The sequence below is a fragment of the Oryzias latipes genome, chromosome 13, assembly GCF_053564925.1.
Source record: "Oryzias latipes strain Hd-rR chromosome 13, Olatipes_Hd-rR_3.1".
In the NCBI taxonomy this organism is placed as follows: domain Eukaryota; kingdom Metazoa; phylum Chordata; class Actinopteri; order Beloniformes; family Adrianichthyidae; genus Oryzias; species Oryzias latipes.
This window is the reverse complement of record NC_136249.1, coordinates 20,072,872-20,086,173: the sequence shown is the minus strand read 5'-3', so window position 1 is coordinate 20,086,173 and position 13,302 is coordinate 20,072,872. Positions and strand designations below refer to the sequence as shown.

Genomic DNA, 13,302 nt, shown 5'->3' with positions numbered 1-13,302 from the left:
GAAGCTGCACTTGCCTACAATGAATCACTTCGTTGTTTTCAACTCTTTCATAACAGCACAATCATGCTTGTGCTTTGTATGCAGGTGATTGTGAATGTGTGCTGCCTATACTCCACATGAACAAAGAGAACTTTTGTCTGACATGATTCTTAGTCTTCTGGCTAAAGACCCATGCATGTCTTTAAGTCTGGTTCAAAATATGTAGTCCATAAGGCACATTTGTTTGCATCTGTTCACTCCATTAAGTCACTATTGTGACTTTACACTACAGTAAACTCCGGGAAAAGCTAAAATATATAAAAGCAGACAAGTGAGTATATATCAAAACTCGACCTCAACTCAGATGAAGGGACGGCCTTTTGAATTCCAGATTGAAGCTTGTTTACAAAACCAAACTAACTAAAGCAGACTTTGGGTAACCTTTGTGCTATCCTAGACATGTTAACATTGTGAGTTGGGTCATCTAGACCCACTAGACAGTGCTCTGAACCTTTTTTCGTCAATGATTTGTGATCTTCACTGGTGTCCATGGATTACATGAAATCTTTCCACCTTTATCCACCTTTGTCATGGTAGGGAGAACACGTCAATGTAAGGGTGGGGTCATCTAAGATAGCACAAGGGTTAAACAAATAAGAAAACTCTAATTTCCTCCAATGTAAAACCTTAAACATACATTTTACAGTCCCTTACAATTTTTTAACTCTCTGTAGCTATTTTTAGCATTTTTGATGCATACATTAAGATGAGATTTTATTAACCTGTCATTTTCATAATCTTTGGTATGAATATTATTAACCTGTCATTTCTATAATCTTTGGTATAAATATTGCGCCTAAAGTTTGTGGTCACTTCTGGTGAAGCCATCAGTGTGTGAAAAAATGGGTGAATGTTGACTCTTATTTAAATTAAACTTTTGCAGTGTAATGGAAATGATGGTTGTTTTTTTTTTTATATTTGTTTATGTATTGCAAGTCATATTTTCATCGCAATATTGATTACTAATATTGCAAATTGCAAGTTTCCTCATACCGTGCAGCCCTAGTGTATATCCATTATTCATTCACTCCTCATTCACATGCTGTGATGGTAAGCTACTGATGTGGCCACAGCAGATTGACAGAGGCCTGGCTGCCAGTACGCCCTCTGACAATAACTGGGACACACACCAGTGGAGCCACACTGGAGGTAGGGAGGGCGGAGTGTCTTGCTCAACAGTTCCAACAGTGGACTGGGGGAGCGGGCTTCCAAGAACCGACCCTTCGATCAATGGCTGATCTGCTCAACCACCTAAGCCACTGCCGACCCAGTTAAGTGGTTAAGGTTAAACGATTTTAACGTCTGCTAAGATGAGGACAACCGCACAAGGGAAAAGTAGTTTCAAACAAGCTCAGTACAAACCAATGCGACCACATCCAGAGTTCATATCTTTTACTAGATGGATACTTCTACGCCACTCTCAATGTAGCACTAGGTGGACTTCTTAAGTACTGATACCTTTATGTTTTCTTCCAAAATATTTTTTTATGTTTTGTTTTGCTAGAAGTTTAACTTTATTGTTGTTTGCTAGTTTGTGCTGCTTTTCAATCTTCTTGTTGCTTTACAAAGTAGACGTTCTTTCCAACAGCTGTGTGTTCAGATTCAGATTCAAGATTTGAGGGTTCAATGCATAATAATTTAAAACAATCATTGACTGAACTATGATTTGAGTCTATATCCTGATGAAAAACTTTTTTATCAGGCTGACTCTATCTAAAACATTCCCAGTGCTTACTCCCGTGATGGAAACGCATCCAGAGAAACATGTTCTCCATGAGAAAAGTGTGATGAGGTTAGTTCCATGCTTTCAAATCAGACTTACAGTGTTACTGCATGACTCTTATCAGCTTCATCTTAAGGAATATTGTCCCACAAACTGTGCACATCATAACTGAAGGGGAATTTACCCACGGCTCATCTGTGTGCTGTATCTAACCAAAGAAAACATCAAAACAGAATAAGAAGCATCCTGTAACTTCTCCTTTACGTCACTGAGAACACACTGAAACTGCAACAGTGTTGAAACCAACTTCTGGCTCACATGATTCCCTCATCAGAAGCTTTATTAGAAAATAATAAAAGGTCTGATGAAGCAGCACAGAGATGGGAACAAAGGTCTCTTTTCACTGGATCTGCTGTTTCTACTTGGAATACAGGGTTGGAATGAAAGTAACTGAATCAAATGAAGCCTGATTACTTTTAGTGTTGAAGATCTCTGGTGTGACCCAGTATGAGAAGATTTCCATTATAAAAGGAGGCAATGACAGATTTATGTCAAGTTTTAAGACCAATTCCGATAAGAGAGAGATAATCAGTTGGATAAAGAAGCATCAAAACGTTAATCATGAGAAGTACCAAAAGATTTGATGTAACTAATCAGAGAAGGACAACAGCAGCGGTTCTGCTCTGTGGAGTCACCATTAGGTTAAAAGGGTCATCATTTTTGCAAAAAGCATTGTTGCATAAAAACAACATGCATTATTTATCAGACGTTTCTGCTAACAGAGACAGAGAGTTTGTTTTCACTACTTTTGTATTGCAGTTTTCTTTTTTCTGCATTCCTGAACTTCATAACAACACAGGGATTCCCCAGTTATAAATGTGGACAAAAGTCATTTGCTAAAAACAAAAAATATATTTTATTCTGATAAAGGGCTGCACAATGGTGAGGCCCTGGTTCAAATCCCAGCTGGGTCCTGTGTGCAGAGTTTGCATGTTCTCCACATGTTGTGGGTTTTCTCCAGGCACTCCAAAAACGTGCTTCATTGGTGACTTTAAATTGAAGCTAAGCTGTATGTCTTTCTGCAGCCTTGATGGACTGCAGACTGTCCAGGGTGTACCCCACCTTCACCCAACAGTGGCTGGGTAAACTCCAGTGAGCCCAAACAGGATTAAGCAGGTATAGAAAATTGATATTTTAAGCATTTAAGCAATAAAATTTCCACTTACGGTGGACCCATCTGAGAAATGTGTCATATATAGATTTTGAAGTATCAGCTGAAAGGTCAAAAACATTCTCCTCCTACAGCACTTCAGAGAATTATTTGGCTCAGACATTTGAACATCTGCAGAAAAAAAGTGTGAGCCAATAGTTATTTATAACAGTTTTCAAAAGGTCCCAAATACTCAAAATCTTAACCTGACACTTGCTGTGAAAGGCTGGAGTTTTCCTGGCAGCTTTGAAGTGACCCTCAGCTTCCATCCCAGCTTAAAAGCACATGTCATAGTGATCCACAGCTCGTTTCATAAAAACATCAGACATGCTGGCTGAAATCCATGACTCCACATGCACTACAGTAGCTTTGCAGCTGTGCCTCACAGAAAAATCTGGAAAGCAGGTCAGAGCGGGCTTTTGTTTAAGATGTCACCTTTTTACGCAGAGCTGTGATTTCTTTGATAAGGTTCTGCAAGGACAAAGATTTGTTTTTTGAATATTTTTCTGGCTCAGGATGCATTCTCTAAAAAAGGACTGTGTTCTTTGATAACATTGTAAAGATACAAAACTTTTTCTTCTCTTTTATTTTAAAGTCCACGTATATACACTTGCAGTAAAAGAAACAAAAGATAATTTAATTAAATGTATCTTGCCCTTGTTTTTTTATGTTTAATACAATCCAGAATATTTATTCTCATCAAATGTAGTATTAAGTTTCTTGTCTTCATAAACCCATTAAAAACCTCTACATCTTTAAGCACTTTGAGGAGGAGCTTTGCACAACAAACAGGTCCCAACTGAGAAATAAATATGTGACAAATACAATTATGTTGATATGGGGAAAATAAAAAAATGGAAATATGTGAAATATGAGTCAACAAGGCAAAAAGAAGGAAGAGATTGTGAACCAAAACCATTTCTTCTGACAGTGAACTGCACACTCCCAGCACTGGAATGATTCATGTTCCCCATGTCAGTGTCAAAGAGGTTCTATGGGAAATAAATTAACAGATTTTCCTACATATTAAGAAAAGGGTAGGTTTTTCAATGTCACTGAAGTCAAAGTGGCTCAGACATATTTCATAACTGACACACATCTCATGCATCCCACATGGCATCTACCACGACAGCAGAAAATGATTTCAACATTCTTGTAAAACTCCTGCAACGCCCAAGCCCGTTAATTAACATTTTAGGCCGCAGGACCCTGTGAAGCCATCACTCTGACACTGGAGTCACTGTGACTGACAAGTTGGGGCAGCTGGCTCATCAGAGAGCCATTAAACAACCTCTGATCCCGTGTAAGAAAAAGCATTACTGGTGATCTGTCAGACGAAAAGAAAAAAAGGAAAGGTTCAAGCTGTTATGTCAGCTTTGAATATACTCATTCAGGGAAATCGTTCACGCATTGCAAATGTGTGCAAATACATTTTTACCACCTGCAGCTTCAGCCCTTTTCGTGACCCTGATTTTTACAGTGTCTGCTTTATGTTGCATGTTTATCAACTTAAACGGAGAATCAGCAGGTTTATGCAAGCAGATCAGAAAATAGAGACACTTCTCTAAAGATGGAAGCCTGCAATTAAATGTGTCAACCTACAAAAATAGCCAAACACTATGAAAGTTCAGAAAATACAAGTGCAAACTTTAACCTCAGTGTTTTAGGAGATTAACAGATTTTCAAGCTTAATCAAACTATTGTGTGCAGAGTCATTGAGAAAATGTTTAAATTAATAAATACTGAGCATTTAAGTTTACTGTTTCTTAACAGAATTGTTTTATTAAAAGTTAACCTTTGCATTTAAAGCTAAAGTAACTGCTTGAACTGTAAATTAATTGTGTGTGATTTTCCAGGATGCAAAGGTTTCCACCCTTCCTGTTGTTCACATCTATTTCTGGACAACCATCCACTCTCAAGGACAATAGCCTGAAGACGCTTTCACACTGGCCTGTTTGGTCCGCACTAGAGCCTGTTTCCTGATCCCCAGCTGGCTTAAAAGCTCACCTAAGTTGTTATGTCCGATTTCCCTTCCTTCTCCCTAACTACTAAGAAACTATATAGTAAAAGCAATTTGGACACCGTTCTCACTACTTTTTTTTTATGGCAAATATGACATCACCAATTTCCATTTATGGTGCACCAATCCCAATGAATGTTCGTGTAAACGTAAAACGCTAATAAATGGAAACATTTTACAAAGAGTATTTCCACTGTGCTCTTGTGGTAAAAACTTGGACGGTTTATAAAAAATTAATCAAAATACATTTTTTTCACATAAAACATGGTTTAAATGCATTATCCTCTATATTTGCCTATCTAGTTAGAATCAATGTACACTGAGTTTTTGCAGACTTCTGAGGAAAATTCCAGGGCACTTATTTTTGGAATAATAGACTCAAACAGCTCTACAAAATGTCAAATGCACTACATAGTGCACTATGTAGTGAGTAGTGAAAGACTTCAGACAGAACCCTAATCTTTGGACCAAAAAAGGCTGAAGCTGAGAGCTTCTGTTCACATGAAGAGTTCACGTGAACTTTGCTGTGGTTTATTACATAGGAACGATGAAATATTCAAAGTAAACCAAAAAGTTTCAAAACAAACCTGTGCACCTTCAGTAAAGTAAGAAAACACCCTATTGGTCTCCTCAGTACACATGATGGGTACCAAAGAGCTGAAGGAGTTTCTAAATTGTGCAAACTTTGCAACATTGGATTTTTGCTTCCAAATTTTTGTTTTTATTTTTTTACTTTAGCAATTCTGACTCCAAACAAGCTCCTTTTTGGTGATTGCACAAAGCAAAGCGGACCAACCAAAAGTGGACTATTTTTCGGCATTTTCCATCCAATCAAACTAAGTACTGCTAGTGTGAAAGCTCCTCGACATTCAAAACTTGTTTTGTTGTGTAGAAATTACAGTTGTTGCCACTTTTGTGTATGATTCCTTTAATTCGGAAGGTTCTTGTATTTAAGATTACTGAATTTAACTAACACGTCCATCCAGTTATTCCCAAGAAAAGATGAAATACCCAGGAAATGGTGAGTTTTTGCAACAATTCGTTGAAATTAGCTTGACCCAGTGGCAGTACACTGGTTTTCTCCTCTCTTTTAGCAGAACCTGAGCTCCTCATCAGAGCAAACTGAGGCTACTTTGCTGTTGTTTGACTGTTGTTTGACTGCTCTGGAAGTCCCACATTCCAACACAAACCTCAGACCACACAACACAGAGAGGCAGACATGCAACAGCGATCACAGCAGTGGAGAAACATTTCAGACATTTAGGGTTTGACTCTTTATTTTAAAGCTGAATTCATTTGAAAACGTCATCAAAACAAATTATTGGATGTCGGGATGTCACGCTGCATGAAATTAGCACAAGGGCCTTAAATCTATTTAGAAGAAAGCCCTCTGCTGTCCCTCAGCCTGATTTCCCACAGTGTGGCCAATGTGGAAAATGTTTCAAAAACTGAACTAGGAAATGGAGTATGTAACACGAGCCTTCATCGTGAGGTTTCTGAATGCCAGCACTCTATCCCCTTAACCTCTCATGCTCCAATAAAACAGCCTTGAGGTCAAAGAAGGAAACTGAAGACAATCCAATGGAATTCTCCTCCCTCCGTCCCTCACTGCACATATAGCTTTATTGTAGCGTTCATCTGGTCATTTTAGATTACACTTCCTTACAGGTATGCAGATGTTTGGATGAACAGTCCCCTGCAAAAGTGCTTGCACATGCAGCAACCGAAAATTCGTTTTTTTAAAACACAGAACAACCAAGCCTTATGATAAACTTGTTTTTGAAAACGTTGATAAACAATAAGTCAGACGGTTTTAAAATTTACCCAAACAACATTAAATCTGTCGATAATCTCTAACTTCAGCCAGAAGATTTTGCAAAAAATGAAGCCTGAAGAAGGTCAGCCATATCGCCTGAAGTTTGTTCCGCCTACCTGAACAATGTTTTTGTTTGTTTGCTTGTTTGTTTTTTGGTGATATGGATGTTGCCATGTTGAAGCCAGACGACATTAGTAATTAGTGATTGGTTTGAATCAGTCTGAGTCATCGTTTCTATGGATACCACTCTGACCAATAAGGAATGAGTTTATTGGAAGTCCACACCCTTACCACTTGAAAGCGGGCTCAGGAGAATCTGTCAATCAAATGCTTCAAACGTTTTCAAAGGCAACTTTGTCATCTGATTGGTCAGTTTAGAACTTGAATATCTTGCCATAGAGAAAAAATATAAAAACAAAAAGTGGATTAGCAAGAAAACGTTAAATTATGTAGAGTAAGAATGGTTATTCTGACAAATCTAATGACTGAATATTAGCTGTTTATGTCTGAATAGAAGTCTATGGAATTTTAGCCAGCAGGTATTTTCTGTATGGAACGCGTGGGGGGAGGGGTCCCACAGTCCAGTTCTCATATTCAGTCAACTGTCCACCCTACTAAGCTGACAATCAAAAACATGCTCTAAAAAAAATCAAAGCGGCCAATTTCAAACCATAGTGTAAACCCCTCCCCCAATACCCCACCACCACCACCACCAGCACCAGGTTGTCATTAACAGCAAAGAAAAACAAAAATATTATTGACTCCAGGCTGTACATATGTTTTTTGTGTCTATATAAAATAGGACTTTTTAGTACAAGAGTAAATGAAGTTATTCCTCTCTGAAATCTGCCTCTGGTGGTCATTTGGGGAACTGCAACACTTTATTTTTCTAAGATTGCGTTCAATTCAGGAACAGAGAGGGAGGCTTGATTGTTACAAGAGACTTTAAAAATGTGAATATAATAGTATGCAGCTTTTCTTATCCAGTCTCTTAACAGTGGAGTTTCACCTCCAAACTGTTCTGCGCACAGTGAAACCCAAAAGATGTCTCTCAAAAGTAAACCAGGTGTATGCACAGGTGTTTTCAGCCTGAGCAAGTTGTCAGGTCTGTGACTGCAGCAAAGACAGCTGTGACAGCTTCAAAGAACTGCAATAAGCTGCTCCAGTCAGAAGAGAGTTGGCTCCTCAGATGCCCTGGTACCTGGAGTCAGCTCTTCCCTGACTGACAAGAATGGATTCGCCTTGAGGCCATACACGAGGCAATACATCAGAAACAAAAAGAAACCTTCTGAGGTGAAATGCTTTATTGCAAATCTCCAGGTGAAAGTGATATTGAGCTTTGTTTTTTTCTGACGGCCATTACCGACAGCCTGCTCCTTATAAAACACAGCTGTGGTTTAAGACCTTCAAAGAGTTTAAAAGCTGCAAAAATTCTAATTTTTTTCACAAAAAAAACGACCAAAGATGGGGTTTTTTGTGTGTGTGTGTGGCTTCAAACTGTTTCGATTTGAGAGAAAAAAAGTTGATTATAATGGAAAAGTTAAGGAAACTTCCTTCCCTCTGATCTCACTGTAAACACAGTTTTAAAGTGCTCGCTGTTGTAACAAAAAGCGTTGATATTAAGCCGTCATTCAGCAAGCCATGTCTGCAGAATGTTATTTCGCAGAAGCTACATTATGCAAACAATCATTTACTGCTACTCGGTGGAGCCGCACAAAATGGCCCTGATGACAGCAGCACAAAGTCCTGAGAGCTTTCTCCACCCTCTCCACCCCTGCTCTGCTGTATTGACCCAGGTAATGGTGATAATGGATGTTATTTGCATCAATAGGAGGATCAAACAGTAAAAGGAAGCCCTTTCCTTCTACAGTTCCTGCTCCCAAGTGTGCAGCTTGAGCACATTACACGCTTCAGTGCAGCATCCAAACAAAAACACTTGAAAACATCTTGCTTCTGACTCCTAATACAGACACTGTGAGGTTTCTGTGTTGCAGAATTAAAGCTCTCGTAATCTATTAGGGGTCAAGTTTATGGCAGTTTGGCGGAGGAGCAACAGCTGTGGGTACAAATGGTAATGACTGTGAGGCTGCTCTGAATTACAACACATTCAGGTCACATTTAACATTATTTTCACAGCAGCTTTCATCTAAAACTCAGATTAGTGAGAAGAGGTGCTTTTGTTTGTAGAAGAAACACATTTTTCGGGTTTTCTGCAAAAGAAATAAAGAAAAAGCATATTCATAAGGGAAGAACTGATAAATACAAATCCAAACAGGACTTTCGGAGTTACTGAATGTTCAGTGTTTAAAGACACCTGTCTGCTTTTGTGTCACAAAACAAACTTTTAAGCTGTTTCTTCTTCAGGAATCACAGGGGGAGGCCTGGATTGTTTCATGATCCTAACAATTTTGAATTCACCAAAACAGTTTTCCAGATTGATAATCAAAAGTAGTGGGACGGTTCTGTTGCTCTGTGGAGCGTGTCCCATGGGAACATGTAAACAGAGCGAGTTTCTGCTTCAGATTTCAGTTAAGGACAAAGATAAGACCATGACTACCCAAGCAGGACTCTTCTCCTCACAAGGACATGCTTTCAAGGCATGACATTTGAAAAATATGCAATAGTTATACTGGAATCTGACAATTACATGCAAAAGTGCTGGGTTTACGCATATTTGTCAACACATGCAGTGGAACTTCAAATAAGTAAATAAACTAGAACTAGAACTTAATGAAACTAGTCTAGATTTGTCTGAAATGAAAAAAAATCTCCTCAAAAAGAGGTTTTAACCTATACAGTAGATGTCCCATTCAGAGCTGCTCTCCTCTGCTGATCTTCTATCAGATTACTTAGCCTCAATTTTGTATGCTGTGGTCTCAAACAAGGGCCATTATTGTCTGGGGCTGCTTTCTCCTCCTCCAAGGAGCAGAAGTTGTTTTGAACACATAAAACCAAGACACAACGCCTCAGCCACAGCCACGACTGATGACCTTCTAAATCACAGAGGTTTAATGTGGCTGCTTCTTGGTCAGGCTTGATGGGCTTATGTCACAGGAAGTGAGCTAAATCCTTCTGGAGGATCAGCGCTAAAAGTCCAACTTTCCTCAGATAAGAGTCAGAGTGGAGCTCCGCTGAGCATTATCTGCACTGCTTCATATCAGCAGTGTGATTCTGGACAATAGACAATGTCCTGGAGTGTTGGAACCAGCAACTGTACATCCTCTGGGGTGGAGCCGCGGAAAATACACTTGCTTCCCTTAAATGCCAGCACATTCTATAGATTCATATCTAGGAAGTTTGGAAGCCAAGGGAAAACCTTTGACTCTTTGGGGTTTATTGAGTTCACTTGGGTGCTGGGTTTTGTCTCTGCAAGACGTCATGATCTGGTCTGGACTGGTCTTCGGAAGTGTAGACATGGTTTATGTGAACATAATCACCAACATTCACCTCATTTGCCAGCTATTTTAATTTGGAGGTGATTAGTAAACGTAAATTAAAATCCCTTTTTTTTGTCTTGCACATCACTTTCATCCAATAGTTGATATTAAAATATAAAAGTTGCATCCGCTGTGAAATTTTTTGCTTGCATAGCAGAATTTTACACTAAATGGAACAAAAATTATGCTTATCAGACTGCATTTGCAGTATTATTCTACACATTCTTCCTGACAACACAAATTATTTTAAAAAACTGCCGATCATTAGTATTTGTAACATGTTCCAAGTGTAAAGTATGAATGAAGCTGAGGTCAGAAAGCCTCAGAAAAACAAATGCAGGAAGACAAGCCTATAAGAGTTTGAGGACATCAAAGACAATGGTCCGGACTGAAGCGGGAGATCGGCACAATGTAGAGGAGGCAGGCGTGATTCATGTGCTCGGGGGCAAACATGGTAAAGCAAAGGTAAAGGCGTGAAAAGAAACAAGGAAAGGTTGACGGGGGCACATTCAGGAGACAAATCAGTCAAACTGAAGCTGTGGTCGGCTGAGATAACCTGTCTTCCTCACCCCAAAAAAACAAAACAATGGATCTGCTTAAGTTAGGAGGAGGAATATATAAGTGTGAAAAAAAAAACAATCTTAAAGAGGTTCCACAAAAGTGTTCTTTTTTTCTATTTCTGTTTGTAAGAAGTTAAATTCCACTGTGAGTCTGTGCACTAAGTGCTCTGTTGCAGAGTGCTCTCTTTGGGAATGTGTTCCTCTCCTTCCCAACCACTTGAGCACATACAGAGCAGACAGCAGACAGATGGCCCTCTCTGCCCCTTCACCTCAGTACAGAACTAAACATCAAAAACCTGCAAGCAAGTGAAAGGCATGCCCACTTCAACAGCATGAATTCCTCTCATCCAAGTCAACTTTCTCTCTAAAACTGGATGCGAATTCCACAGAAGCACAGGATTGTTGCTCCAGGATGAATCATGTGAGTAGAAAGGACCCAGAGCAGAGTCACATCTCTGTCGTTGGAGCTGCGCTTTAACGCATGAGAGTGAGTGGATCCTCTCCACTGTCCCGTGGGTCTTCACGCGTTACTCCTCCATGAACTTGGAACAGAAGTGACACCCAACATCCTCGCTGTAGGGCTTTTCTATCATTTGTTTCTCCTTCTTTCTGTCCTGAAAACTTTGCAAGCACATCATCACACCTAAAATAACTCTGACCACCCCCATCCCCCTCCCACACGCGCGCGTGCACGCACACACACAAACACAAAATAGGCTCACCTCCGCAGGTGTGGACGAAGAGCAAAAGCGCAACCAGCAAAGAGACAGTGATTTGTGTAGCCATGGTGCGTGGAGGGTGCCACAGACGTGCGGGCTGTGCTAAAGATACTGGTCCAGCTGGGAAACTGAGAAAGAGGAGCGGTGCGAGAGGGGAAGATGATGCGGAGGGGGCAGAGACGGAGACGGGGGACCGCCTCCACCGCGCGCAATCATGCGCTCTGCCACTCTATGTGCGTCATTTGATGAGGTGTGGAGGGAGGGGTGTCTGCTGAAGCGGTTCTTTTAATTACTTTCTCTAGATGGTGCATTATTTTACTAAATGTTTATTTTTTTCAGCCAATAAAAATAGGAATGACATTATAGAGCAGCTGGAGGAGGAGGAAAAGAAAGCCGGTGTGCCTGGTAAAGTTGAAGATACTTCATCTCCGCTGGTGCCAAAGCTCAACCATCCCCGCATTCAGACAATTGAAGTCAAATTTCTATCTAAAACTACGCACATGCGTAGTTGCAGTTTGAGGTTATTAATGGGTGCAAATGAAGGGTGGAGAAGAGATCCGGCATTGTTTGTGCTTTTGTGTGGTTTCATGAATGTGGGCCAGGATGAAAGGAAGACCATATTAAAAGCGAGCAGTAGAGGAGTTCAAAGCCACAAATGGATTTATAGTCAAAATAGCTTTAACCTAAAATGTTATTTTCTATGATATGAAGCAGTTATGTATTACAAGTCATTTGTACCTGTACAAGTTTGTCATATTTTCTCAACAGGTGCTTTCACTTTTTCACTTTTAATTAAAAGGAGTTGTCATTTTTTGGATTATTCTGTATTACAGCCAGAGTCATTTTTTGAAGGATACATTCTAAAATAATCTGATCTTTTTTCACAGTTCAAGATAGTCAAACATATTGCTGGTCTTTTAGTTCCAGAAAATTGCAGACCGCAACAAACAGACCTGCCTTTGGCAATGAAAGCAAATGATCAGAAAGCTTTTCTGCAAAAATGATACATTTCTCACAGCATTTTTTAACTTAAACGTTTATGTGAACAACAATAAAGACTTTACACAAAGACTTTGTTTTTAAAACTTCTTGCCTCATGCAATTTGATTCTGCAATGTGAAAGCAAACTAAAGAAAGGTGGGAAGTTTTGGGGATTTTCTGTTTTTGAACTGAGTCCACTGGATGTGCAGTAAGATCATCGAAGATTAAAAACACACACCAGATTTGCTGCAAAAGAGAGATGTAAAATCACATTAAAATCCCATAAAGTTGTTTTTTTAACTGCAGCTTTATATAATTTCAGGATTAAATTAAACAAACACAAACAAACACAAGCTCCTCTGCAAAATAAGGAATACTAAAATCAAGATTTGAGAATGCTCTTTTTTAAGCTGAAAAGTTTTGTGTTATGTTATACATAAATCAATCACTTCCAATGATTGTTGCCAAAGAAAGTTATGGAAGCTAATGAAAGAGGAGTTTGCTTCTAAACTTCTTTTTTTGTGTGTCTTTTTCAGATGACTTTATTATTATTCTGACCTCCCGGCTAACAAAACTGGAGTTCTCTGATAGGTAAAACTTTTTTTTTCCTTACATAAACATTTGAATGCCATGGTTTGGATATCTGCAGCATTTGCCAATCAGGAACAAAGCTCCCGCATATCAGTCGGATGGTATGAAAATCAATTCTTGGGCTGCCAAAGAGTAGCCGAAGAAAGACACAAAATACTATGTAATTGACTTTCTGGAAAAGCACCAGACTGGTACCCTATACCTTA

The 13,302-nt window shown here is 39.3% G+C and overlaps 1 protein-coding gene across 10 annotated transcripts in view; it reads right to left on the bottom strand.

Annotated features, from left to right (window-relative positions):
- Positions 1-11,749, bottom strand: part of mcamb (melanoma cell adhesion molecule b) — a 36,768-nt gene extending 25,019 nt beyond the window's left edge. For all 10 annotated transcript variants that reach the window (XM_023961620.2, XM_023961619.2, XM_078930068.1 and 7 more), the window contains exon 1: positions 11,528-11,749. In XM_023961620.2, coding sequence (XP_023817388.1) covers positions 11,528-11,591 — 64 coding nt within the window. In that variant the 5' untranslated portion in view covers positions 11,592-11,749. The remainder of the gene's footprint in view (positions 1-11,527) is intronic.
- Between the last annotated feature and the right edge of the window lie 1,553 nt (positions 11,750-13,302).